The following is a 27,697-nucleotide window of genomic DNA, read 5'->3' as shown; positions in this document are numbered from 1 at the left end:
CGGAACGTCTATATAACCGGAATCGGCACCTCATTTTTACAACCGTGTTACGCATTTCCTGCGTTAGCTTCATACGTTGTGCCAACGATTTCGTGACTAGATTCTCGATGCGTTTAGGAAAACGCAATATTCCAAGTATTTTCCGATTTCGTTCAATAACACGGTGCACATTCGTCGAATTATCGCCGAGAGCTAACGCGCGATCGCTTCAAGTACCTCAACGGACTATCGTTCGTAGAAAATAATCGATCTGATTAATTCAATTCCAGTTACATTGGTACAAAATTTGCGTTCATTTACACGAATAAGATTCTCACTCACCATTTGTAAGTCGTTCCGACGCGACGATACAACTTCCACTATATGAACCATTGGTGACAGTTTCGGCTCGCGCGTAAACAATCTCGCAAGAAAAACGAAAACAAACTAGGCGATATCTCGAGATGAAGTACACCTCAACAGCGCGATATCGCCGCAAAATTAGTCAGATCTATCGAATAAAAGCGTAGTTCACTGTCGTGCGCGACGACACGCGAGTACAATGCGATGCGACGCAACGATCACGGCGCAGGACGACACGAACGTATTTAATTCGTCGCGCATCCGCGCGCCTCCGAGAATCTCCGAAGCGTCGTTTTATATTGCACGTGTTTCCGCCCGCGATTTTCCACTGCGTGAAAGGAGCACCGGATTGGCAGCCTGTCTCCGTCTATTTTCCACCTTCTTTCTCTTTTCTCGTTTTTTCGTGCACGTTTTCGCCACGATATTCCGCGAACACGTATACGAATAAAGTGCGCGGGCTTTTCGCGCGAATGTCCGGGGAATATGTGTGTGTATACGTGTGCGTCTATGCACGTACGACGTGGTGGAGCGTCCTTTCGGGATAGAAAAAGAGGGACAGAACGCGCGACGAGAGTGCGAAGGAGACGGGAAGGACAGAGCGCTACAGATAAAACCCCGAACGCAGCTCGTCCGCGACTGATTCCCCAGGCCTACACGCACCCTCTAGTTTTCTCCCTTTCATCCCCCACTACCCACCCTCCCGGCCGCTATCCCCCTTCTTCCTTTTCTCTCCCACCCTCCTATTCCCTTCTAGCCTCTCGCCCATCGCCCCTCTGCGACCCTGTCGGCCCTTTCTCCTTCCGATGTCCCCCTCTTTGACTCTACGCACCCTCTGAGAGAAAGCTCACGCACCCTCGTAGCAGCCGATATATGTCCTTCTCCCTCTCTCTCTCCCTCTCTCTCTCTCTCCCTCTAGCTCTCTCTCTCTCTCTCTCTTTTCTACCTCCTGCCGTCTCTTCCTCCCTCTCGTTTTCCGTCTGTCTCTCTTATTCTGCTAGAAATCCCTTGCTATCCGCTCGTCCAACCACCTCGCCACCAATCTCCTCCCGCCTCTTTTCCCTTTTGCCGCTTCTACTGTTCCTGTCCTTGTAATTCACCCTCTGTCTTCCTTCCTAACCGAGCCTTTCGATTCCACCGTCCTTCTTCTTTCGATCGTCTCTGTCTATCTCGTCTTATATCGATGAAACCCCATAGTATTTGGCCAATCAAAGAAGCGCGCGGGCGCTTTCTAGGACCCCATGTTGGTGTCCCCGAAAAAGAAAGAAAACCGGGACACGGCCAGGCAAGCGAAGGCTTTCGAAGGTACTAAGGGTCCGGGATTCTATCCCTGGAAAGGAGGTATACAGGTATATATGTGTGTGTGTCTCTATACACAAACACACATACCATATGTGTGTGTATATATATATACGTGCATGTCCTACGCGCAAAAGGGAGGCTCCGACCGAAGCCGTAATAGGAAAACGTTCCTCGTGGCTTAGGTCTTCTTCGTGAGATGAGATGAAATGATATCTATTAGCACGGATCACGACGGCCTCCGATGCGAACAACTTTCTTAGCCGAAGACATTGTTTCCACTATTTCCTTCATTTTTAACAATTAAAATAACCATTTCGATTTCAGTTATCCTTCGTCTATTAGGTTTGTCAGAATGTTTCGTCGCTTTTGCTATCCTTAGAACTGTATCACGACATGTTCGTTTTCCTTGTGAACTGATGTACAATGGTCCTTGGTGATTTATCAACTTTCTTCGAGACCGAGAACGTCTCGCAGAAAGCGAGATGACAATCAGAATCCCACAGAATGGAATTGCTCACTGCATTATTGCTTTGGAGTCAATGACTTGGTGCCAATAAAGTTTCAAACGAACAAAGTACAGTTTTTACGTTCGTTTGTTTTGGTGGCAAAGTGTTATCAACGTAATTCTGCTCGGATCGCAAGAATTTTAGGGATATTGAGAATTTGTTTGCAAAACGTGGAAGAACGTAGAAGTAATCTAACGAAAGAATAGGAAATTTCAAACGTTTAGATACAAATACTTCTGTCTTGACGCGATATTACGTTTTTAAAGAAATTTATCTATCTTGAAAACAATGTTTCTTTTACACCATTTAATAGAATATGCACGTATAAATATCCAAATGGAATAAAAAATATCGAGGAAATAATATTCTTCTCTCCCCGATAGGTCCCAAAAGAGAAATCGTATCGATGGCATTATGACATCAGAGACTAAAGCTATGGACAGATAAGCAACGTCGCGGAAGGAAACGTTGGACGTAACTTTTCCATTCTATAGAACCAAATGTTCATTTAGCGAACAAGTTGATAGATGGATATTTGTTATACGGTTTCTGCAAATTGAGTAGATAGATTTCGGGTAAACTCACAAGGATGCTGATGGTATCGCGACAGCACTATGAACATTACGATAGAATATACAAATTAATGTTGAATCGACGCATGCTATTTTCTTATTTATACTCCTCTGCCGCTATCGTTTGTAAGAAACGAAAGAATGAGAAAGATTGGTCGATGAGGCGACGTGTTATCTCGAAGCGAAGTTATTCGTTTTACCGAAGGTCATTGAAATTTCCCTCGTTATCGGTGTGATTCCGTTGGGAGATACGTTTTCCCGTGAACTGGGAACCGTATAAGGAGATAAACTCGGATCAGAACGCAACGAAGGAAAAGGGAAATATAAAGCACGCGAATGGAGAGGAAGAACGCGAAAGGACCTGCAGTTAACCTCTCGACTCCCGCCCCCCCTCTCTTACCCCGGGATTTGTTGGTCCAGAAGGACCACTCGTACGTACATTCGCAAAACTCTCTACCGACTTCTCCTCGCTACCCTTTTTCTCCGCCCTCTTGGCATCTCCCGTAGCTCGCGTTTTTAAAGGGCGCACAAAAGCCACCGGAAATTGCTCCCGGCTCTTCCGACGTTACGGACGTTCTACGCCTGTCTTTCTCTCCCACAGCTTCTTCGTTTTCCTTCGTCCTCTGCTGTTCAGCAGCCGGTCTTCCTTCTCTTCTGTTTCTCTGCCCTTCTTCCTCGTCTTTTTTCCGCCATCGACGATTTCACGAGTAGATACCTACTGAGGCGGCAAGAGCTCCGATAATGGCGGATTTGGATAGCGGCCGTGCTACGCCGCTTCTGCACCGATTCGGCCGTAGATGAAGCGTGCGGCCTATGCCACGACGAACGATCCACGGAGACGAAACTGGCTTTAACGAAGCACGATCTCGTTCAAGTATATCGCGCGAAAGATCCGTCTATCAACGTGATACATCGGAATCGTATCGCGCCACTGCAACTACTTCCAATGTGATTTTCTATTTGTCGCAGGATTGTAAACCCTGAAATTTAGCGCGATATCCTTCTCTGTTTCGCATGCTGTCAACTCGTCGATTTAATCCTACGTTTAGCGAATGTTTCCACCAATTATAACAGGGCAGTCCGTAGAATTGGAAACGATAAAGGAAACACGTGTACATATCTAGTATCAATTTTGAGCGTTCGCCTCGGTATAATTAACGCGTTATCGCGAGCTGAAATCTTCATCGTATTCATTTATTCACCCTTCCGTTCGTTATTCGTTCTTTAATCGCGCGATGCAAAAGAACTGGAATATTATTTTCGCGTTCGAAAATTACTTCTTTCACTGTAACAGTGCAAATTGACTTTATCAACGGAAATATCAATGAGACGCAACATCTTTCGAAACTGTTGACAAAATATTTACTTAGCGATAGGAGAGAAGATGGGAATAGGCAGAGAAAGGGACCAAAGTGAAAGTTGGTAAGGAAAACTTGAACGAACCAGGCCGCGTTGCTTTTTGATGACTTCGGAGAACTTCATCTCGAGAAGATGAGACCTAAAAAGGACTTGGAAACTTAAATGTTGATATGGAAAGTAAGAGATCTGGGGCGTTATGGATTAAGCGATCAATCCCCTTGGGGGATGACAGACAATTTGCAACCGTGAAATATGACAGAATATGTTTCATCACCTTCTCTCGATGTAATAATAATAATCTTGGTTATAGTTCTCGTACGATCTCGTACAACGCCGATCAAATGAAATATAAATTTGTCTTTTTAAAAACGTTGCTTTAATTCGCTTAATTCGATAGAGAACAAAATGGAAGACGAAGCGAATGAAAATTACTGTCAACGAGCGATCAATTCTTCATCGTGCCAAAATATTGACCGATCTCTTTATTTGGGTATTAACGATGTTTCGAAGATGTATAGTTTAACAGTTTTGACAAGCGATCGATATACGTACAAGCTAGGAATATGCGAACAGAGAATGAAAGGTATATACATTAAGTTAATTAATCGAGAGATATTTATATTTTTCGTGTGATAAAGCTGATCTTGTTGACAGACGTCCGTTTATGTGAACGTAGACACAGGTTTCGTGATATTTTTTCGTGACATGCGAGGACAAACGTTCGAAATACACGACGACGCCTCCACTACTACTTACTTGCTCGCACTAACTGGATAGAGAATCCTGTGACGTAATCGTACACGATCGATTACGTCACTGGGTGGCAGCTCAATGCGAAGTCGATCGATCTCCCATAAATTACGGATGATCCTCCACTAACTATGAGACGTCCACTCATCCCCTATCAAGCACGGCTCGCCTGTCGAGTTGCGGGTGCAACGACTAAGCCCTCTATCTGACCCTTCCAGACCCTTTTCGTCTCACGAATCTTCATCGGGATCCACTCGGCTATGTCATACGCATTCGTCCTAATAACTGGTATTCGCGTCTAAACCATTTGTTCGGGCGAAGCCTAAAAACCCAAGCATCGAGATTCTTTTCGATATGAGGACCGAGTACTTGCGCGAGTTTACCTTTTTTCTTCCGTTTTATTTCTTTTCTTTCTTTCTTTTTTTTTTTCCTTTTAGCTCATGGCTCGAAAAGGGATAGTTTGAGATATCTTCTCGACACGTACGATCCATCATAGCCTTGTAACTGATAGAGATATTTGCGCATAGCGTTGCTTTACGTTTTTGCAGGCAATATTTCAGAAAAATTGCAGTTTGAATCGCGGTGTCGAGTTTGAAAGTATAGCACCAACATCATGACTTTTTTTCCACCCATTTGTCACACATATACGTCTACCATAAATCCTCGGTTGGTGGTCAAATTGCGCTGAAAATTATGTTCCGTATAGGATGCGATTCCCAGGATAATTATTGAATTTTTCAAAAGCTCCGGGGAACTGAAAAATTGATACTTTCCGAAAATTGATACTTTCCGTGATAGATCGTTTCGGCGTTCGAAAAAAACGCGTTCGAATACGTGTACGAACTGCCAAACTGTATCGATGTGGCGCGACAGTGTGGTAAATGCTAATACAGATATATCGATGCAAAGGAAGTAGATTTTAACGTTCTCAAGGGTGATATCGATTCCGTATAACCAGAAGTACCAGTCTCCCGAGGATACTGTAAAATCTGATCACGAACGATATTATCACGATACGTATATCCGAGGCAGATATTATTCATATACCGTGTACGCTTGTAAAGAAGCCACGGGCTATGGTGAATGTGCGCGTGGACTCGAGGCAACCCTCGTCGCTAACTCACGAGAGATCCTTTTACCGCGTTTCCCGGTACCCGAGTCCGCGATTAGCGACCCTCCGTAACTCGTTCCAGGCTACTCGTTCTACCATTCCTTCGGTCTATGACTCTTCGATGTCCTTCGTGCTACACCGCTTTTCCCGATTCCCGTCTTCCTCGCTTTATGACACTCTTCGTTCGAATCTCTCTCCTTGCTCGTTATTCGTTTAGTTCTTGTTTTTTTAACGAGCACTTTATCATCTCCTTTCATATCGACAAATCGCGAGTGCTTATTTTTTCAACGTTTCTCGGGATACAGTGTTCATTAACTTGCTTATCCCATTCGCGTTACATTCCGTCCAACTCGACGACGTTTCAGTAAGGCAAGTACCTACAACGGCCTACGGCCGTTTGATATTTTCTTCTTCCGTAAATAATGCAGCATCGGTATACATGGATCTCCTTTTGTTTCGTCCTAACACGCACTTCATAATCTCGAGTTTCAATGAAAATAAACGGGCGAAAACGGATCTTGAATATTCTATTTCTGTTCAGAGAGAAAGCGGCTGATTAGCCATTTATTCTGAACGAATACATTAACCTGTTGAAAGACCAAGCTCGAGCATCGAGAATGCCGCGTTTTATCTCAAAAGCCAGAAGGCAGAAGTGGAAAGCATCGATTACGATTGAGCTTCAGCCGGTGACCGACCGATTGAACGTCGAAAAAGCGCACCAGAGTAGAAAGCTAGAGAACGTTTCAAAGGGGAGAAAAAAATTAACAGACGCCACATGCTTCAAGGGTGGGCTTTAGGGAAAAAGAGAAGGGGAGATCTATCGAAACCTCGATCCAGGTGCGTTAAAAGTTTGGCCGCCTGTATAAGGTGGTACAAGTTTTATGCGCACGTGTTTGCGATTAATAATATCATTTGAATAATTATTCTTAAAAATATCTGCCTATAATGATCAAAAACTTTTGTCGCAGAATAGTACGATCTTTGTACAATACAAACTCGTATTATACATAACAAAATCGTATTAAGGCGCATCCCTATTCATATTTTAAAATAAACATTTTCGTAAGACAATTTAAAAGCAAGATATTTTGCGTTCCCTAGATACTTTGTCGTAGCTTATGTTACTTACGTAATTGTATTATCCGCATAAAATTATACACATCGAATCGAATCACGGAGAGATCACAGCGAAATTATTTTCTATATTACGCGATTGTACCTCTTCTATTGAAACTTACACCGAAACTATTACGATGCGAGCAGAGCAAGGGTTTCTTGAAATTCTATTCTCCTCGGAAGAATAGTCAGACTTCCTAAATTAATTAGGCTAAGCTGTGGTCTCGTTCCTTTCGTTTCATCCCCCAGATACTAGCGAGTATTGGCTATAAATAATGGAATTACGTAACTGCGTCACCACGAGGGGAGAACAAAGAATCATTTCGTTCCGCTCCCACTTTCTACCCTGCTTCGATCTCTCTGTATCGTCATGACGTTTTACGATCTTTTCGTTCTGCTATTATTTTGAAACACAATATTACACGCTTTAAAGTACATCACCAGGCACGTTCGAGAGATTAGGAGAAGGGCTAAAGGAAAATAACGTTCTGTCTGAGAGGTTTCGGGCTATCGGTAGATTCTGCATTTCGATAATTCCGATCGTCGTTCCTATTGTCGACGTTCTCGGCGTATTGTCAACTAAAATGAGCGTGTTACTTCTTAGATGAGACTTAACAAGCTATGTAATCGGCTTCTTGTACAAAGTACGTTAAAGTACCTTAGCATTTCCAAGTTCTTGCAGATGGCAAGGAGAGCTTAAAAATCGTAGTTCCGACTTCTTTTTCTTTCTTCCTGTGGAAAGTGCTTTAACGAAAGACGAATATCCTTCCTTCGTTTCCAAACGACGATGGTTAATAAAGCGTAATACGATATCTTTTGTAAGTGTACAATGAATCACCAAAGTAATTTTGAACGTTTACAATGAGTCCTGTCTCGTTACAGTGCCGATGAAATATCAACAAATTTATGCAATATTTTTCGCAAGCGTGTAAATACTTTCGCATCTTGTCAGTGAAATTAGAATACGCAGATCGTATTCAATCTATTATCTACATGCTTCGTAAAGTACAGTCTCTAATATCGATCAATTTATCGACGTCAAATGCTATTAGCTATCCTATACTATACTTTGATTATACGATATATAGTATATATACCGACTATACTATATGTATATAGTATAACCAGAGTGTTACTGTGCGGCTTTTAAATATATCGATTAGAATCTAAGGCGAATTCGGCTTTATTAAGCACCAGGGACGTAATACGAGAAAACATATGGCTTCGCATTAAACGATACCGATACCGACTCTAATTTAGAATAAACACTAATCTAATTAACACAGATCACGCAAGTATTTAATCACGGCCGTTCAATCCTTTTTCTAAACGAATGCTGATCCTGATTATTTTTCGTTAAAAAGATTTGCAAAGATAAAATTGCGAACCGAGATTGAAAATAGAGCAGCGTTGTAGCAGAGCGAAGCGATTCACAGTTGGTCATCAAAGAAATACTTATCAGAGACGTATCGTTGTTTGTTCTGTGTTATCGTGAACAATTTTTACCCTTGATAATGGGAAAGAACAGGAAGCCAAGCGTTTCGGTTCGGCGTTAATTTCGTTTCACTTGGCGATTCCGTCAGCTTGGGGAGAACTGTGAGCGTCGAAGTTTGGTCAACGTTAACGTTACATCATTGTCGTTGTAATTAAATTTTTATACTCTTTCCGATAAACCGACGAACGAGGCCAATCGATCGCGGACATCCGCATATAAAAAATGCGCCACGTTGTTTCCCCTACTAATGATGCGTACTCACGTGTAAGCTTTATTACGTGGCATACACTCGAATAAATTGAACAAAGAATCGATAATTTTCAAATTTCTGCCTCCTCTCCTTTAATAACTGCATCCTATTTTGCAGTCCGTTAACTTGCATTGCTCACAGCTCACGATTAGTTTTCACTCGACCATGTAAACAAGATAATTATAATTTATTAACTTCCCTTCTTACAACGTAGGCTATCAAGTTGACCTGACATTATGTGTACATAACACGCTATGTAAACCGTATATTCGTACATTCACTATTTTCCGTGAAACGTAGAATAACGATTTTTATCTTGGGTACATCCAGAGCGATTTCGAACTTGACGTCTTTATTTGATTAAGGATCATAGCGCGCCTGGTTGAAAAACATAAAAAAGGAAAATGAGAGAATAGAAATAAAACGAGAGAACTCTTTATATTCAACCGTAAAAACCCTGGTGGACATTGATCGATTTTTTTACATCTCGAAAAACCTCTCGCTTCTTGAAAACCGTGCATTGACATCAAAGCCCCGGCGCCGCGTGCATGCAGCTTGCACCGGTCTAGTGTTAATTTCTCGTTAACCGGGAGAGAGAGAGAGAGAGAGAGAGAGAAAGAGAGCGACTGAGAGAGAGAGAGAGAGCGACTGAGAGAGAGAGAGAGGTGATCAGTTGTCAGTGACAGCCGGACGCAAGGGTGGTATTGTCGAGGTCGCGTGGCACTAGGGTCGCAGAAGTGGAAGGGATAGAAACGGGAAAAGGGGGTTGCTGCTGGGTGGTTTGAACATTGGAGGCTGCAATAGGGGTGGTTTGACAAGTCCGATTGCGCAACTCGGATGAGATCTTATCGGTGCTCGTGACGAACACTCGGGTTGCGGACAGAAGGGTGGAAGAATGGCGAGCAGTTGCCGAGGTGGTTCTCGACTTGGGAACGAGCTGGTCAGCAAGCAGCGTATCGAAAGGATAACGGAAACGAAGGAACATCGAAGAGGGTGTTCGTGTAGCCGATGGCGATGCAGGTGATGGTACACCGATACCGGTGGCCGCGGCAATGGCGATGGTGCTTGTGCGCCTTGCGCTGTTCCCGCGCTGAATTATTGAGACGCCACCAGATCGATGTCACAAAAGGAAAGCGGCCGTGCGGCTTGAAATGACGGGCTTTCGCGTCACTCATACATTATGCACGAGGCCGCTTCTACGTCCTGTGAGCTACGTGTATTCGTGGGTTGATACACAAAAAAAAAAAAAAAAAAAAAAGAAAAAAGAAAGCGTCGTGTATCCCCCTTGTCTACGAGCGTTCTCCCCTGCTAGCTTTCTCTCGTGATTACGGTGGACTCTAGTCCAGGCTACCAGGTGGGAGGAAGACAAAAATGGCGGCGAGGTCAGGTGCTATGAAGGCCTTTGTCTTTTTTATACGCTTAGTGGATGGGGTGAACGAACAAGGGAACGGCAGGTTATTGTACAAATAATAATATCGCACTATCATTGTGTGACTATAGTTCACCTTGTACACTTGCATCGCTATCGGTAAATAATTATTTCATCAATGACATCGTGGTTATCGTTCGCGTAACTTTTTCCCAACATCGTTTATCTGATCGGTTAAGGTGTTTTTAGATCCTTATATTCGCTTTGTTCAATTTTCAATATTACACGAGAAAATGTTTCTGGTAAAGGAAAATCAAGATATTCTTCGAGTTTATATCAAACCGTGAAGTTACCATTTAACTTTCTAGAACGTGCTTTCTTTCTCCTTTTATTCACGTATTACAAGTTGGAAAGTTTGTAATCTTATTAAAGAATCAGAATTCTGTAAATCGTTCGTTCCTGCACACGTCAACACAATGTTGGTTAAACGCGCCTATCGCAGATCGTTCGAAAAGGATCAGTCGAGTGTTTAACCGAATTGTAAGATCCATTAGGTTGGAAAATGCAAAACCTCTGCTCACCGATGCAGGCATAATACTATATTCCTCGTATTCCCGCTTGAAAGCTATTGGAGTATGAAGGAACCATTGCACGGAAAAAGGAAGAAAGAACAAAGGTGCATATGGGTCAGGTAATACTACTATATTAGGATTATGATAGATATATTCTTGACAGAAAGAATAATGTAAGAAAAGCAATGCGTATTCACCTGTATGTAGCATACTCGTACAAATTTTCATGTAACGTGGATCATCGAAAATATTTTACAATGATACAAAGGCGCGATACAGCAAAACATTAAAAAAGATGTTTCGTAATACACTGTAATGCATAAAGTAATAGATTTCTATCGATAGGCATTACAGTATACCGTGGCAGAATTCAGATTCCCAACCTGTGTGTCGCAATTCCCAGTGGTAGCAATACGTTTTCTGAGGAATCGCCATGGTTATTTTTACAAACTGTATTTTGTTTGCAGGTTATAGAGGTTGTAACTGTCTAGGTTCTACTTTATTACGACGGATCGAAACTGTATCTATTTGTGGAGAACATAAAGCGTTCTTGGGCTTTAGTTGTCAAGGTTTGTTCTTCGTCTATTATAAAATTCGATAGATATCGAACAAATGCTTTTCCAGCAGACTCAGTCGATGATTCTTAATACATTTTTACGTTATATCTCGTTTAACCTCCTATCTTCTAATGTCGCGATACCATCGAGACATTACTGCAAAAATGTAATCAAAGTCTTGCCATGGTAAACATCGAAACGAAAGTTTCTTCCCTCTAGGTTTCGCATATAAAGGATACATCTTTTCAGTGGAACTTGTTCGTTCACCTTATACGTTGTATAGGAAAAAAGTTTTCAGAAACTCTTGTATGAACTCGGATTCGTTTAATTAAATATGATTTCTTCTTGTACTTGGAATCATATTTGATGAAACTCTCTCTCTCTCTCTCTCTCTCTCTCTCTCTCTCTCTCTGCAAAATAATACTTTTTTAGCCAGAATTAAAATGAAAATTTTAGTGAAATGTTTTTGCCTCTCTAAGAGTTGAAATACGTAGAAAGTACCGAATACATATATCTGCATTAAACGCATTAGTTAATACATTATATATTAACGAAACGATAGAACTTAATGCGTAAGTTTACGTATTTGCGCGTTTCAATACGAATCGAAACCAGTGACTTTGTAATAAAAACTTGCCGAAATTCAATATTTTATATCTCGATGCTTTTTTCGAACGCACGATCGTTTCACTTTAACGAAAAGGCACTTGCCCGTTTGCATTTTATCAACCACTCGAATTTCAGCCTCCGTTGCTATGGTGACGACATCATTTCACAGACTAAATGGAAAATCTTACACTCACCTACTTCGTACGTAGCTGAGAGAGGCATAGTGGGATAATGGGCCCGGGAATAGGCCTGTGGAGAAGAGAATATAGGGAAACATGTAGAGCGTCGGAGGTAAAGGAAGAAGCGAGGGTTGTACATATCGAGGGCAGCTGATATCGACTAGAGGGACACATCCACGGGGTCTGCAGCCAAAAAGAAAAAGGAGAAGCATTATCTTATGTAATATTTACCCTCTCTCCCACTCTTGGCAACGTATCTTCCTACTACGTGCAACCTCTCATGCTCTTGCGAGCCTTCTTCAGCCGCACCTTTTTCTACTTGCTGTTCTTGTATCTGTTGCATCGTCGTCGCCATCGCTTCCACGATCTACGACCTCGTATCGACATCTAACAGCAGTCTGCACATCTTTCGTTTACTCCACGATAACTATCGTTGATCGTTACGAGCCATTATAGCGAGTCGATAATGATCGTGGGTATAGTAGCTCCATGGAAATCCCAAAGAATATATCCCTTTCTACGTGGCATTAATTTCGGTTGCTTAAATATCGCCGAATTCCTTCCGGATAACGTAATTTCCAATCGAATTTTGTACGGAAGTTGTATCAACCGCGGATAGACACCAGATTAGAATTGTCGTGGAAAATATAATTCTTCTTTATGAGTTGACACGCGGAGAATCGGATGCATGCTGTTTACTACAATTAATATTAATGTTGCGTCGTTGTTTCGACAATAACCTGTAGTATAGAAAATTTTCAGCCCGATTTATCATTTGGCAAAGAAGTGTTCGTTATTTCAAACGTCGCGTGTTTTCATTTGATATCTTTTGCATTTGTTGTACGATATTCGTAGGCAGGTACATTTACTCGAATCCTTCGTTGGTAAACTTAATCTAAAATCTCTTTAATTCTCTACTTTATAAATGCTTGACAAACCTCCTGAATGCTTTTATTGGTACTTGGCGCTAGAAACTTTTGAAACTGCGCAATCCGTTGGAAACTATGCAGGTATTATCGCGACGTTACAATACCTACGAGCAGCAGATTTCGCGTTCGTACTTAACGAAGCATCTGCTCGTTTAAATGTCAACTATTACTCCGACCGATGCATTAATCGTATACACAGGTCGAAGATAAACGACCATGGCCATAAATTTTATTCAGCCACAACCATGGCTAGCTCTAACAGGCATCAATTACGATACTGATTAATATACTGGATTATTTATCGTATTCATCCGGTCTGACTACTAATTATAGAAGTAAGCTACGTTCAGCAGACGAAGCGAAAGTAAAAGAGGGGTAAATCTAATTGCCGTTCGATACTCTAGAGCTGAGACACTTAATTCCGTTCCCTCCTGTTCTGTTTTCATAGCCGCGTCACAACCCTACCCTCGATCGTGTCCTTTTTTTTCGACCCTCTCCCTAGTTACTTTGCCGTTCCATCCAGCGCGTCGCGCGCGGTAATCAGGTTGGCCCTTAATGCCCGTGAAACTAAATAAAAATGCAATAGAGCGTCCCTAGGTTATCGAAATCCACTTTCCCGCGACGCAGCCAGCGAACTGCGTGCTGTGATATATCGATTCGTCCGCTTTGGACGACCGATGACCAACTGAAAAACACATTGACTGCGGAATCGGAGCCGCGTAGGGATCGTGTTCAAATAGAAAGCCCGACCACAGGACGAGCTGCCTTCGAGTTGTACTTACATCGTTCGTCGACCGCGTTCTACAAAGTTCTTCGAAAAAGCTTGACCGAGACGTTAACGGTATACTGGCGAGGTCGGTGAACGGTTAAACTTTCTGTCAAAGAGAGAGGCTTTTGAACGAACTCGATTTAGAAGTGGAGTCAAAGCGTAATATCGGACCGGGAGATTTCGATGTTCGAGAGTGTAGAGGATAAGTAAAAGCGATCCAAGTCGACGCGGACTTCGGCGCCATCGCTTTCTGCCATTTCCGCGGACGTATATACATAACTTCGATCGAATAGAATTTCTAAACGGTGCTTTACTCACGCGTAATTGCACACGAAGAAGAAACGCTTGAAAACAATTACAAACTCGAGAGTTTTTACATCTCATATTTTATTTATTTCGCCAGCTGATATTAAAATTTACTCTTCCTGATAAACAAACTTGCTAGTACATTTTTACGTTTTTAACAAAAGAGAAATACATCATAGCCATTCGAACGGAACAAATTCGTATCCGTAATTGTTTCACTTTCGCGACGAAAAGAAACGTTTAAAACGTTCAACACCTTAAGAATCGTATGCGTAGCTTACTCAAATTATCGCCAGCCATTTGTCTTCCTAATGAACAGCTAAATGCGAATATGTGGCTCGTAATTTGTAGTCGTGGCTAGGTTTGTCCCGGTATCAGGAGAGGCAGGTTTCCCGGGACGTTTATATGGTATGGTAGCCGGCAAGTACAATTTGCACGCGGTGACGGAAGATAATGGCAGCGTCCGGAGACGTATTAAAGGTGAATTGCGAAAACAACGGCTAGCAGCCAGCCCCATAACTCGTCGGTAGATGACCGACGAGCTGCGAGAGCTCCTTCGGGTGTCGTTGACCCTTGAGTGACCCAACGTGACAACCCGTAACGACTGAAAGAGACCCTCCGAGACTTCTCTTGATGAGGGTCCAAGATGGATGCCTGGCAATATTTCTCGCGTCCTAGAATTCGCGACTTTTTCGAAACTTCGACGAACGTCTTCTTCGTGGTTGTAGGACCGAGAATGCCAGGTAATACGGCTTACGTCCTATCGAAACTTTTGGTCATCTCATTTTTGTTATGGTGACGTAGCGCGATTCTCCTTCCACGGTGGAAGTGATTCAAACTTCCAAGTTACTGGAAAAATGTCCCGATCATCCTTGCGCTATCGCTTTAGATTTTTTACATTTTCGCACAATTTCCAATTAAGTTATCCAACTTTGATATTTAACCGTCGCGTAGAATTATCACGCTTTCATCTCGATAATTTCTATTCGCCGTGCAATCAAGTATCGATAAGATAATTTACTTACAACGATCGCGTCAAAGTGTCATTTTACGAAGTTTACTCTTGTTCAATTGCATTTCGCTTCTCTCGTGACTCATCTTTTCGTTATTCGGTTCATCGTATTAAAGCGTGGGTACCTGCTTATGCCGGAAAAGAGTCGCGCGTATTCGACCACCAGACGCCTAAGAGGCCTGTGAATTTTTTCAGACAGTGGAACATCCGTCCTTGCATCCGCCGTCGGGTCACATCAAACAGTGAAACCCTCAAAGCGGGCTCTTTCGTGCTCTTTCTTGCTTCTTTTCTCTCATTATACCGCTTCCTTCGTTTTCTTTCTTTTTTACGCCCTTATCAACCGTGTCTTCCCTGTCGTCTCTGTTTTTTCAGCACTGTGTTAAGTGTACATTACGACCTTCGTGCACGCATTAACCGTAATTTCAAATTACACCCTTGTGTGCACTTTCTACTTGTCGCCACTCGGCGACAATTACGCGCTACGTACGAACGGAGAAAGGAGAGCGACAACGTAAAGTTTCCTTTTGCAAAGTATGTCGTGTGGCGCCTTTGTTACGCGATATTAAATACGCGCGTTTGAGTCAACATTAGAAATGAAATTTGTTACGGTTATTTTCCTACGAAATACAAGTTAGAACTCGCAACGACAATAATTTTTTATTACGCTATTCTTTGTAATTTGTTTGTTTATTGCGTTGAACTATCTCTTAGAGACCCCGCTGCGCCCTCCCATGAAAATAAGTAATTATAGTTCTGCGGTTACTTAATTTTCAATCAGGTAATAAGGCAATACTTGATCACCCGAAGGCATATCGGCGCCTCTAGCTAACATAAACGAACTTTCCTTCATTACCTCTTTGAATATTCAGGAGTTTCGCGCGTGCCTGCGGCCATTTGCTAGAACTCAATATGTTTGGCAATATGTAGATAGTTCTATAAGTATCGATGGTGCTTAAGGGATATTGCAATAAGAGGCTATACCGAAAAGTATAGGCTGTATAATATTATACGATGGAACGGCACAGTCGTAAATTCAGGGAATCAAAGGAATCTGCAAAAATACAGTGTTGGCTTGATCGGGACTCGGAAAATTTGATAATCGTACAGAAGAAACTTTTACGAAATATTTGGATATGTCGAGAAATCGATATACAGAGCAATGGCACATCGCGCAATCGACCCGAAACGATAAGTTTTCAGGGAGCATCGTAACTTTGATCCGACACCAACCGTTTCTCCGTTCTCGTTTGTTTAGCAATTTAACAGCTTAGTTACCATTTCTAATCCGACCGAGTCAGCGACGGCAATTCTCTTTACGAGTAAAGTCCGTCGGGAGAACGTGCATCTTCCTTTCGCGCCTAGCTCTTGAATAGCTTACGAAATGGAATACCGGTGTACAACTTAGAAAGTCATCGCGAAAGTTATTATTTCGTAACATCGAACCGTGCTCGATGGAAATGCATAAATGTAAATACGCGGACACCGTGATGTATTACGAAAATGGACGTAAAATTCAATTTGCGAACAATATGGAATTCGGCGTACGTTATGCGGATTAAAATGTTTCCATCAATTACTCAGCGAGCGGGAACGTTTAATACATCTTTAGTTTTATGTGTATAATTCGAATATACGTAGATGTAAGAATTCGATTAGCGCTCGTGAAATTTCATTGCCCGAAATGGAACTTTAATCATCACGGTTTGTCCGAAACATCGTAACATCGATCAAAATAATTCGCTCACGCACGATTCTATGCACTTTTGTTTGCCCTTAACTGATTATAGAAATATATCACGTAAGAATATCAATCGAGCTGTTCGTTAATGTCAAGTTTCCAGCACGAACGATAGAAGCACTGTCTATATTATTACTCGACGAGGTGGACCGAATAGATAGTAGGGTCTTTCAAGAAACGAACAAGATGTACTTTCATCGAAAGGCTATTGCGCCGGAGATGCTTTTAGCGATCTAATCTTGAAAGGTACTGCGAGTTTCAATGTTCCTGCAGACGACACCACAACGTCATACAGGTGTCGCTAAAGCGGCAGACAGATAATCCAAAGTATCGACGTATCGTCCCAGGAGGACACATCGCTATCAGAAGGCAATTCATATTAAAGTCCCGTGGGATCGGTTGGGATTGGTCCGGTGAATCTGGGGCAGGCAGTTGCCACATTGAGAGTCGTAAAGTATTCGAAGAGAGAGGTGATCCCGAAGGTTTTCAACCTATACGGGAAAAGCCGAAGGCAGTTGAGGACGACAGAAGGTAGAGAAGACAGTTCTATGGGTTGGCTTATCGCTTGCGAACAGGCACGCTTTTTCCTCCGGCTCTTTTCTCGCTTTCCCTCCTTCTTCTTTTGTCGCCGCTGCTCTCACGCCTTCGATGTCATCCATTCTCTTCTGCATTATTCTTTTCTAGCCTGTTTCGCCTCTTTCTGTCTTTACGCGCGTTTTCGCCTTATCTGCGCAACGATGTGACAATACTTTGACTGTTTTGGTCCTCGGTAGGTGTGCGGCTACATCAATTACTGATATAAAAGTGACAAATTCGACATTTATTAATATCAACTATATATCGACATTAAAAGGAATATTATCCGTGAATGATCGAATATGGATATTTTATGCCATTTCTTCGTATTGTACGTTTCCCTAGGACAAAAAGACACGAAGTAAGAGACTCGATTTCGGAAAGGAAAGTTGTTGTTTATACGTGACATACGAAGAACAATTTATTGTTTAAAAGCGGTGGAAAAATAAGAGCGGAAATCAAGAGTGGGTATCAACTGGAAATTCGGAAACAAGAAGCCGAAAACGAACGAAGAGGGAGTTAAAAGGGTCACACAATTTAGTAGGGACGTAGCGCTGCATAAGTCTTTTCTTTTCCTTTCATCTGAGAGAACAGCGTAGGCAGCAGCTATTACTGCTGAGGAAAGAGGGAGGGAAAGCCAAGGGGTGGAAGTTGGGAAGGAAGGACGTTTTCCAGAAAAATAACGACTCTAATAATCTCGGTAGGCAGGTCGATTTCTCCCCGCCCTCTCTTTAACTGTCCCCTTTTCCCTGCAGCAGTCGTTTTTCGGAATCGCGCCTCCCGTGAAACTGTTTTTGGGAAAAGTCTCCGTGGCTTTTCTTCCTTCTCTCACCACCGTCTTTCCTTTTCTCTCGTTCACGCCCGGGGGAGATACTCGCGCCCAGATATTTCGAGGGTTTCCCATTTCTACCCCCGGAGGCGAGGAACATGGAGCCACGCGAATAGGGATTGAAACGAGCACGATTCGCATGGGGGAGAACCTCGACCTTCTACCAACCTTCACCCGGAACTGCCGGATAACATCGATCCGAAACATTCGAGCGTGGGTTGACTGTATCAACGTGCAAGACTCGAAAGAGAAGAGAAGAGGGTCAATTATCGGGGTTCAGTACCCCAAATGTCTCCTATTTTCTTCCTCTCTTTACCTTCGGTTGTAACGCCTGCGTTCTATGATATCGAAGGTGCGCCGACTTTCTGCGTTCCCATTAGGCTCATCAGATTTAACATTCATTTTTATTTAGATTTAAGTTTCGTCGCTTTATCGTTATCAATTCCACTGAACTCTGGTCGAATTTTAAAATACATGGCAGTTACACCCTTCCGATTAGAAATAACAACATCGGTTCGAGGTATTCCATCTTATCTTATTTTACTTGGACTTTGCAAATGATTAAAAAGAATTGCGTATCGGCAAAGCCGGCATATCGCAAAAACAAATATACGCGTAATATTAACTGTTGGCTCAGTCGTGGTGACTTGATCTTCGTCAAATTTACAAACCATTCAATCTAATTATTAATCCAGCGTATTTGCGTTGCTCTGGACATAGCGCGATCTATCGAATTCCTCGATTGACAATCGGCCGTGCGTTCGCATTTCCGATCGCCTCGTCGCTCCGGGGAAACTGGCGCAATCGGTAATTATCGGTAAACGTCGTCATAATTAAGTAACGCGTAGTTCGCGACTACGAGTCGAAGTCGTTGGAACAAGACGTGCCGCGGCTTTCCCCTGCAAGTCTCCACAATTCTCTGCATTTTCCCCGATCTCCGTCTATTTCCTCGTAAAACGTACTCGCATTTTTTCCCCACTCTTCTCCGTGTTTCGTCTTTTTCGTCGTTCTCTCTGTTCGTTCGCTCAGCCTCGTTCCTCCCGCTATTTCGCGCAGTTGCTCTTTCTCTTTGTCTCTTTATCGTCCGTGCTCGCTCTATCCGTCTGTTCCTGTTGCTCGTAGAAATATACAGGCCTGGAGGGGTCACCGAGTAATTGGTTTCATTCCCATGGAGACAGGCCTGTCCCGAGTTCGGACTGGTTCCACGGAATCCTGGAACCTATGCCATCGGCACGGCCTGCCCTAGACGATTAAGTAACGCACTTTCCACGGATAATTATGTAGATGAAGCCGTTAGTTATGATAACTCTGCCAAGGATTACCGTGTCCCTCTCTCTTTCTCTCCGTCCAGTTATCTTTTCGAGGAGGAACAAGGGTTTGCTTCGAGATCCCGGAAAGATTTACCCTTTTGCTTTTGACACTCATATCGCCCAATTTTACGTCACTTTCACACAGACGTCTACTTAAATCGTTTAATTTGATCAAAGAATATCATTGAAATGAAATTTTAGTAACGTAATTGCTGTAGTAAAGAGTCGACGACGACGTACGATATCGAAGCAATTACATCGATACTCGAAAACGTCTTCCTGCATTGACATAATTTTATTAAATCGAATCAGAAGTTTCATCGAGCCGATTAAATATAATTAGCGCGAACATGGAGATACAAGATATTATATGAAATATTCAAACAACGATTAATCCTCTAGTAAACATGGAATTTAATAAACATGGAAAGTCATGTATTTGCGCAGTGGCTATCTCGCGCAAGCAGGTGCGAATGTTTATATACTTGGGTAGCGGTGACAGTGCCCATCGATATTCAAAACCGTCATTTGGGTGTAGCCGCTGTTGTCATTTGGAAACAATTATCGCGCTTTCTCGTTACGCTTAATGCGAACACAATGCCAGGGACACATCATTTTGTACCGTAGTGGTTTGGAAAACTAGATAACACGGTGCGTGATGCACGATCATAAATTCCGATTTTATTAGTAAACGTTGTATCCGCTCTACCCTCTCCGCTTCCCAGGGACTTTACGTTATGTATACCGACGCTTACGCACGCGCCCTTATATTTGCCTATGAATGCTTCGTATTAATTAAGCACCGAAATGAACTTCATGATAACTCGCTTAATAAAATGTTTGAACGACGTTCGCGTTAATCCTCGGATTAGAATTTTTCGGTTGAAACATCGATTTTCCAAATATCTTTGATCAAAATACGTTTCATGCGATACACCTATTTTCGACGACTAATTGATAATCCTCAGAAGCATATTTTTCTGTGCCTGTGTGCTTTCCGAAATATTTACCATAGAGCATCTTGCATTTTCTCTTACGTCAACCAGAGGATATATCGTTTCGGCGTTATATGAATCACAAGATCACGTTATGGACAGGATTCGATATTTCTCAGCTCCATGAGTTTGTGTTTTCTCCTAAAGCCCGGTACGTGAGCTCGTCTTAATTGCGAGCGTGCGGCTCGTGGATTTAAGGGTGTAATATTAAGGACGAACGTGACTGCTGACCACACTTCGTCGACATCCCCTTCTGGATCTAGAAATACCGTTGCCTCCCTATGTGAGACCTTCCCTCATCGACCGCAAACACGTAGCTGACAAACGCGCGAGAATAAGCTTTTATCGTTTCTCATTTGCATTTCTTCTATCTCTTGATTTATACGAACGTTTATCATAAAGACTTCGCCCTTAATGAATAAAATATACAGGTCGAACTCGGTAGTTGGAACTACCGAAACGTTTTTGTTACTCTTTTTCTTTTTCTTCCGTTTTATTTATCGTTTCATCAGTGATATAAAAATATCTTTTTAAATTATAGCAAATTCGCTACTTACAGTCGGTTATTGGCGAAAACACGAACATTCCTCTTTTCGTACACGTTAATACCGATTTTCCTTACTAAATCCATAGTTTCTGAGCCTACTGGTTAAAAGGCTCGGTGGTAAAACAACTTATCTTTTTTATTTCATCGCTACTAAAAATAACCTCTTTCTGTTGATAAAAAGCAATCCGATTATTCCGTACCTATAGATCGCGTCTTTCTATAATATATTCCGGAATAATCAAATTCATCTATTTACATGAGAGCATAAGAGCGCCTCTATTCTTCCTCTCTCGATTCTTTCCCGGGAAACCAATAAATTTCACGAGTACCCATAAAAAATGAAAACGGGAAAGCAGGGGGAACGTTGCTTATTCGATAATAAAATTTGTTTTTTCAGTTTTTTCGCCACTCGTATTCCATCCCTATTTTTCCCACTGTTTCTTCTTTTGATTCTTCATTCCTATCTACGGCACGTTCGAAGCTGTCGCAACGGGACAAAACTAGTTTAGAATTCATACAGCTGACATGAAATCTGAACTTTATTAGGCGTTGCATGCGTGCTCACTTCGAAACAAATAGGATTCCCGATTGGTGGCCGATAGCAGGCGCGCAGTCGCGCGACCGCGTGAGTTCTCCCTAAAAGGACACGGCGCGCCGCACCACGCCATGATGTTTCGCAATAACGACGATTGTTTGTACTAATTATTATAAGTCACGTACCTGAGTTTCGTGTTGGTGCACGCGTCGCTGCATATAATTTAATCAGTCATTCTCAAATGCGACATGATAAAGCTCGTTGATTGTACTCGCTTGGTATACCGACGATTATTCTGTAGGTTTCGTTCGAACGTTGTCTGACTGTTAACTTGGATGCTGAACGTAAACAATCGCATTTCGATTGTTCCAGAAACAACAGCAATCGCTATCGCTATACGAGTAACGTACACAAATAGTCAAATGGCATTTTTGGGGCGTACACTAATGCACAGGATTAATGAAAATCCATTTATCATCTATTTTCTTTTATCATATTCATTTTATTCGGTTATTAATTTAATCGGTATATGAATATACGATTTATCGCGACATTTTAAATCGTTCAATACGTAGAAATTTGCTAGCACTGTCAAGTATCGAATCACTCGATGCATATTTTGCCGAAGAAAGACGAGTATTCTATTTTTGTACTTTGAATTCTGGCCGGACTTTATAGCACGCTCGATCCTTTTTACTCCAAGGAAATACGAGCCACTTTATCTTGATACGCGCTCCATTTCACTCGTGCACGCAGCCGTATCCCCGTGTTATCTTCGGATTAAGAAACAAAGCCGTGGGTCTGGAGTATGGATTTTCTTCATTACTGTGACAGCGCATGATATACGGAATGTATTTTCCTTTATGACATTCCTACCTCGCATGTACGCGATCCGTATTAACGAGGAACATGTTTAGTTTCGTACGACCACTGATTTATGTTCTATTACAACGGAACGTCGCGTTTAAGATTCGAAAAGCAACTTATTTCGAATGGCAGTCAATGCGTTAATAAATGATCACGTTTTATTCCTTCGAGAAGAAATTCCCCGATCAAAAGCTCGCATCTTATTACTTTCGATAGGGGAGGTTTTATTGCGATTTGATTCGTTGGAAACTTTCGATACTGTGCCGCTTCCCCCGGAGAAAACGTTCGCAGATTCGGCGAAAACGTTGTCACGCGTTCTTGTCCATTGGTCGTCCGGCTATAATACAAAGTTCCGCTGGAAACGGAAAGATATTCCACTCCGGTCGTTCACTTTGCCCGAGTTTTGTTCACCGGAGGAATACCGATTTCCGGCGCGAGGAAACCACCTTCTTTTCCTGCGATTTATATAAGGTTGGCTACGAAGTTTGCTTTTCTTGAGACGCGTGGGAGCGCATCCGTAGAACTCGAACAGAAGTCACGGGGCGGAGAAAGTTTCTCTGCGCTTCCATGGGCAGCTCCATCCGAACGTGACCGATCTGGCATCTCGAGGGGACGCGCGCCGGCAGATTTCCCCGGATAATAATACTTCTCTCTTACAACAGTTCCAACAGTTGGAGAGGATAGCCGCTGTGCCGGTATACACGGCGTTGCTCACTTGCATTCGCGTGGGTCCAACGCTGTCCGATACGCGCGCGTTCTCCGCTCGTAAATGAAAGGCGCCGCGACGACGCCGACGCCCACGGGAATACCGAGATTGGCACATTCTACCGAAGCGCGCCAGAGCTTCGTTCGCTTCACGAGCAAACTTCGAAGAGCCTTCGTCACGTACGCGACACGCTTTTGAGCTCGAAGATTCTCGACAGCGCGGCGGTCAAACGCGCCCACTGTCCCGAGCTCCTACATCGCTGTCTACGTTTCGGTAAATCCAATTTTCCAAAATTGACCGTACAGATTTTCCGCCCAGGAACAAAGATTTTCTCGCTCTCGGAATTTCTTACGCTCGCTCGGTTTCCTATGATTTCGTACAATTCCCATTGAATCGTTATGAAATGCAGCGTGAAACGCTAGAATGGTCGTTCCTACCTGTTGATTTTTAATTCTATTTTAATCTTAAATGGCAATTAAACGACTGTCGCGAAGAACAGAGAGGGGCAGCAGCATTTCGATGAAAAATTTCGCCGAAGGGAAGAGAAGAAAAGAATGAAAGCACCAGGAGAAAAAGAAAAAGCGGTGGTTTCTTCGCGTTGTCGGGGCGTAAACTCTGAAACAGGCTGGCGAACATAGCCAGCCACCGTAATGACGACGTGATGGATGGCCAGTTCGTAGGAACCATTTGGCAGGTTAGACTCGGTCAGCGCCGTTGCCCTTCCAATATGTCGGCAACGTCACTGGCCGATTCTAACCTACCGAATGGTTACACTTACTCTTGAAAGGAGAGCAAGTTGGAAGAAGAGAGAGCGAACAGTCTCGTTCATCGAGGCGTGCCATGAGCGATAGCCGAGCGGAGCAAAGGCGATACTTGGTGCCACCCCCGGAATCGGCTAGCAGCTCCTCGCTGCCCACCCAATTCAATTCCTTAATACCTTATCCTCCTTCTTCTCCCTGCCAGCTCTCAACGCGGCCGTTACACCATCGGCTCGCCACCGCGCACACATACACGCACAGCCAGTCACTGATTCCGCGGATATATTAGTTTCATCGATTTGCTATCAGCCTTCTCGAACGTCCGCTCGCATCATCGAGAACGCTCTTTCGCCATCCTCTCCTCTATTCTTCCATCCCTGCGTTTTAATGGACGGCAGAGAAAAAGGCCGAGTAATAGAGAAAAGATTAAGACTTGCAGCTTCCCAGGCTATTAAGTTTTGGACAGACTAAGGGGAGATTGCGAGCTTAGGATTCAACGGAAACGCCACACCATACCATCATCCAGGATTTAGAGATTCTGTCGGACAGAGTACACGTATATATCCCGCTCGGCATGGAAAGTGGTCGAAGGTTACCACTTGACGGACAGTGGAAAAAGGAGTCGAAGATGTGACGGGATGTTCTAGAACGGCTGACGGTGTCAAACGTGTAGATCGTTATTTCCGATCGCGTGATAGAGCACCTTCGTTTCATCGCGTCACCTATGCACGCGAACCATTTCAATCATGTTCTAGAATTTTGTACACTGAATTGCCAACTGTGCCAAAAATACGCTTTTCTCGTCCGAGCCCCACCTATTCAACGACTATGCGCCTAATTGGACGGTAAATTCGTTCAAACGAAATAGTATATCGTGCGATCTGCGTCGATCAAAACTATCAGTTATACGTCCTAAAATTTGTATCCTCGATTCTTTACGTTTTGAGTTACATCTTACCTGCAATAAACCTACGATATTCCATTTTACAAGCGTCTATCGCCGAATTGTCTGAGTCATATTATAATCGAATCAATTACTTGAATCTCGCGGGACTCAAAAATACTGTCTTCAATTTCAAAGCAAGGAAGCTTTATATATTTATGACGAAATACGTACGCTTGTCTATCGGATTAACCTATAAACGATTCGAAGTGGCGGTAACTTTGCCCCAAGGTATCGTTACGGAACGTGGAAGAGAATTAAGCGAGGCAAGGCATCTCTGTATTGTCGCTTTAATTGTCTGAGTCGGCGTTACTCGATTTTGGCATAGTTAAGTTCCATAAATGTATAAAATATGTCGAACGTGAAGGCATTTATTAAAATTGAAATGCGAACAAAGAAAACGCACGAAACGAAGTAACAGACACGATTCTCTCGCGCTACGACATTAATAGAGATAACGTGATTTTATTTGTATATAATCACTGGTATCGATCGATGGTCACTAGTGGCAAACTGAACTAGATATATTCCAATAACGTCTTCTAAAAACATACGCAGGATGTTTCGCTTAATTAAAACACATTCGACACTGTCTCTACCGCTTTGGACGTGCGCTGATGTCATTATTTTTTTTTTTTTTTTTTTTATTACACAACGATTATAAACGACATGTGATATTTTAATAGCAAGTGGGTATAAAGGTACGGAGTTTGAATAACAGCCAGTCTGACCGAATAAGGAATACGAGGACCGTTTTTCAAGTAGGCATAATAGGAGGTTGTGTTTCTGAATATCTCAAATTGCATTATTTAGTGCAACATTATGCACGCCGATAAATTTGAACACTCACGTCAAATTTAATATACCGGAATTAATTTGCAATTGGACGCAAAATCATGATTATTGCAATTACTTTAATTAACGTAAATTGATGTTAATCAATTTTGTACATAGCCCGATGAGCAACTAGTCGAACCGTCTAATGCTGTTTCAGAAATACAATCGAGAAAACGTGGAAAATCAAGGGCAGAACATAGTGCTGGTTACGTCTTAATTGTGCCAGTTCCACGGACTTCGTTAATGCTGACTACCGACAATTACCGGGGGCAAGTTAGGTAACACCTTAACGATCGCGAGGAATCTCTCTCTTTCTTTTATGTAGAATTTATATAGTTATAATAACGAGGAAACAAAGGGACACAAGGGCGAATCGAGCGTTACGAGCGTTCGGTGTAACACACTCGATAGAATTACTGTTGGAACATTCTTCATAGAAATCGTTAAAAACGATTGATAATCATCGGTGTACGAAAGGCTGCAAGCACGATCGTTTCAGCGAATTATCCATTATCCATGTACGTGGATAGCAGAAACCACTTCGAGTTAAATTCTTGACTAACGAACTACGATCATTCCCATTAGCGCATACCGTAATCCTAGTGCACATTACGTTCCTCTCTTTACGGTCGTATCAAAAAAAAAAAAAAGAAAAAATAAAAAAATAAAAAAATGGAGTTTCGTAGGCTAGTAGACACTGTCATAAATGCAGAGCTTTATGATTACGAGCTTAACTAAATCATAGGTATACGAGCTCGACGAAGTCATCTGGTACGTCGTACAAAAACCACTTCTATTAAAGTAACTCGCACTAAAGTACGTTCGCGTTAACATTCATTCAGAATATTATAGCATGACATAAGAATGTATAAATAATTACGCTTCATAAAGTATATCGCGGAATTGCCTAATAAACATAACAGCCGTAAACCAATATGCAAGGCCATTTCCTGGTTTTTGTATGCCATTCTTTCGATCGAACGTTATATAAGGAATTTATCACGATCTTGCTGGAAATTATTCTTTATCGAACATTTAATTCGAAACAGTTTCTCCGCTTTAAAAAGCGTGAAAAAAATAAGACGGTATTTTAAAATCATCTTTCTATAGTCTGGTGCGACATAAATAGGCAAATTCATAGTAACTGGTGGTAATAAAAAGCGGAATATCTTTTTTAATCCATCAGATTGTTATTTGTTACGTAAAATTAAAACGGATACGTAATTAACAATTGGTTTTGTACGAGTATAATAGAAAAAATATATGGTAAAGGAACAAAATATTTTCGGGTTTGTTTCGTTGATCACTTTCAGTACATTATGATGAAACGCATCGTTATTGTTTGACAGAACTAACTCGGTTGAATCCCTGGATCGAATATTGACCAAACATACTGTGTCAATATTATATGACGTGATATTATCCATTAATTAACGTTTTTAAACACAACCATTAGCGTACGTAAACATTTTAACAAATGGTCTACTTCGTCTCCCGATGTTTGTTACAATCCCATTTACAGCAAAATGAGAGCTTGTAAATTATTAGGTTCGTTTAGAAGGATTAATTGCAAATTTAATATCGAACCGATTTTCGTCTCGTATACATCGACTCGCCAGCCTAATGGACAAGCGCAAGGTGTGATTGGAATTCTGCTTACTTGAATAAATTATAAAAGCCTAATGTGAAAATACGAAAGATAATTAAATACGTTTAACTGTACCGACTTTTAGCTAACAATTATCATACGCAACAACGTATGACGAAGAAGAAGTGCGCGCGAGTCTAAAGAGCTTTACACGGTGCGATAGATGAAATACCGGCGCTTAAATCCATCGATAAAAATTTCGACGTTTTCAATAATATTTATGTTTTGATATGCGCACAGGCGCGTAGACGGAAATTCGAGCAGCATTTGCGTGACAACATCGCGGATTATCTTCGAATTTGTCGG

The 27,697-nt window shown here is 42.2% G+C and overlaps 1 protein-coding gene across 15 annotated transcripts in view; it reads right to left on the bottom strand.

Moving 5' to 3' along the window:
• The window catches only part of LOC122576008 (CUGBP Elav-like family member 4), a 557,322-nt gene that overhangs the window by 90,395 nt on the left and 439,230 nt on the right, over window positions 1–27,697 (bottom strand). For 2 of the 15 annotated variants that reach the window (XM_043745691.1, XM_043745680.1), the window contains exon 1: window positions 322–961. The exons of the other annotated variants lie outside the window; for them this stretch is intronic. Coding sequence is in view for 1 of the 2 variants with exons in the window: in XM_043745680.1 (XP_043601615.1) it covers window positions 322–372 (51 nt within the window). In the remaining variant the exon portion in view is untranslated. Of the gene's footprint in view, window positions 1–321; window positions 962–27,697 lie in introns of those variants that run through there. 15 annotated transcript variants of the gene reach the window in all.

Source organism: Bombus pyrosoma, linkage group LG15 (assembly GCF_014825855.1).
Source record: "Bombus pyrosoma isolate SC7728 linkage group LG15, ASM1482585v1, whole genome shotgun sequence".
NCBI classification, from domain to species: domain Eukaryota; kingdom Metazoa; phylum Arthropoda; class Insecta; order Hymenoptera; family Apidae; genus Bombus; species Bombus pyrosoma.
The sequence above is the reverse complement of the archived record's forward strand: the minus strand, read 5'-3'. Positions and strand labels throughout refer to the sequence as shown.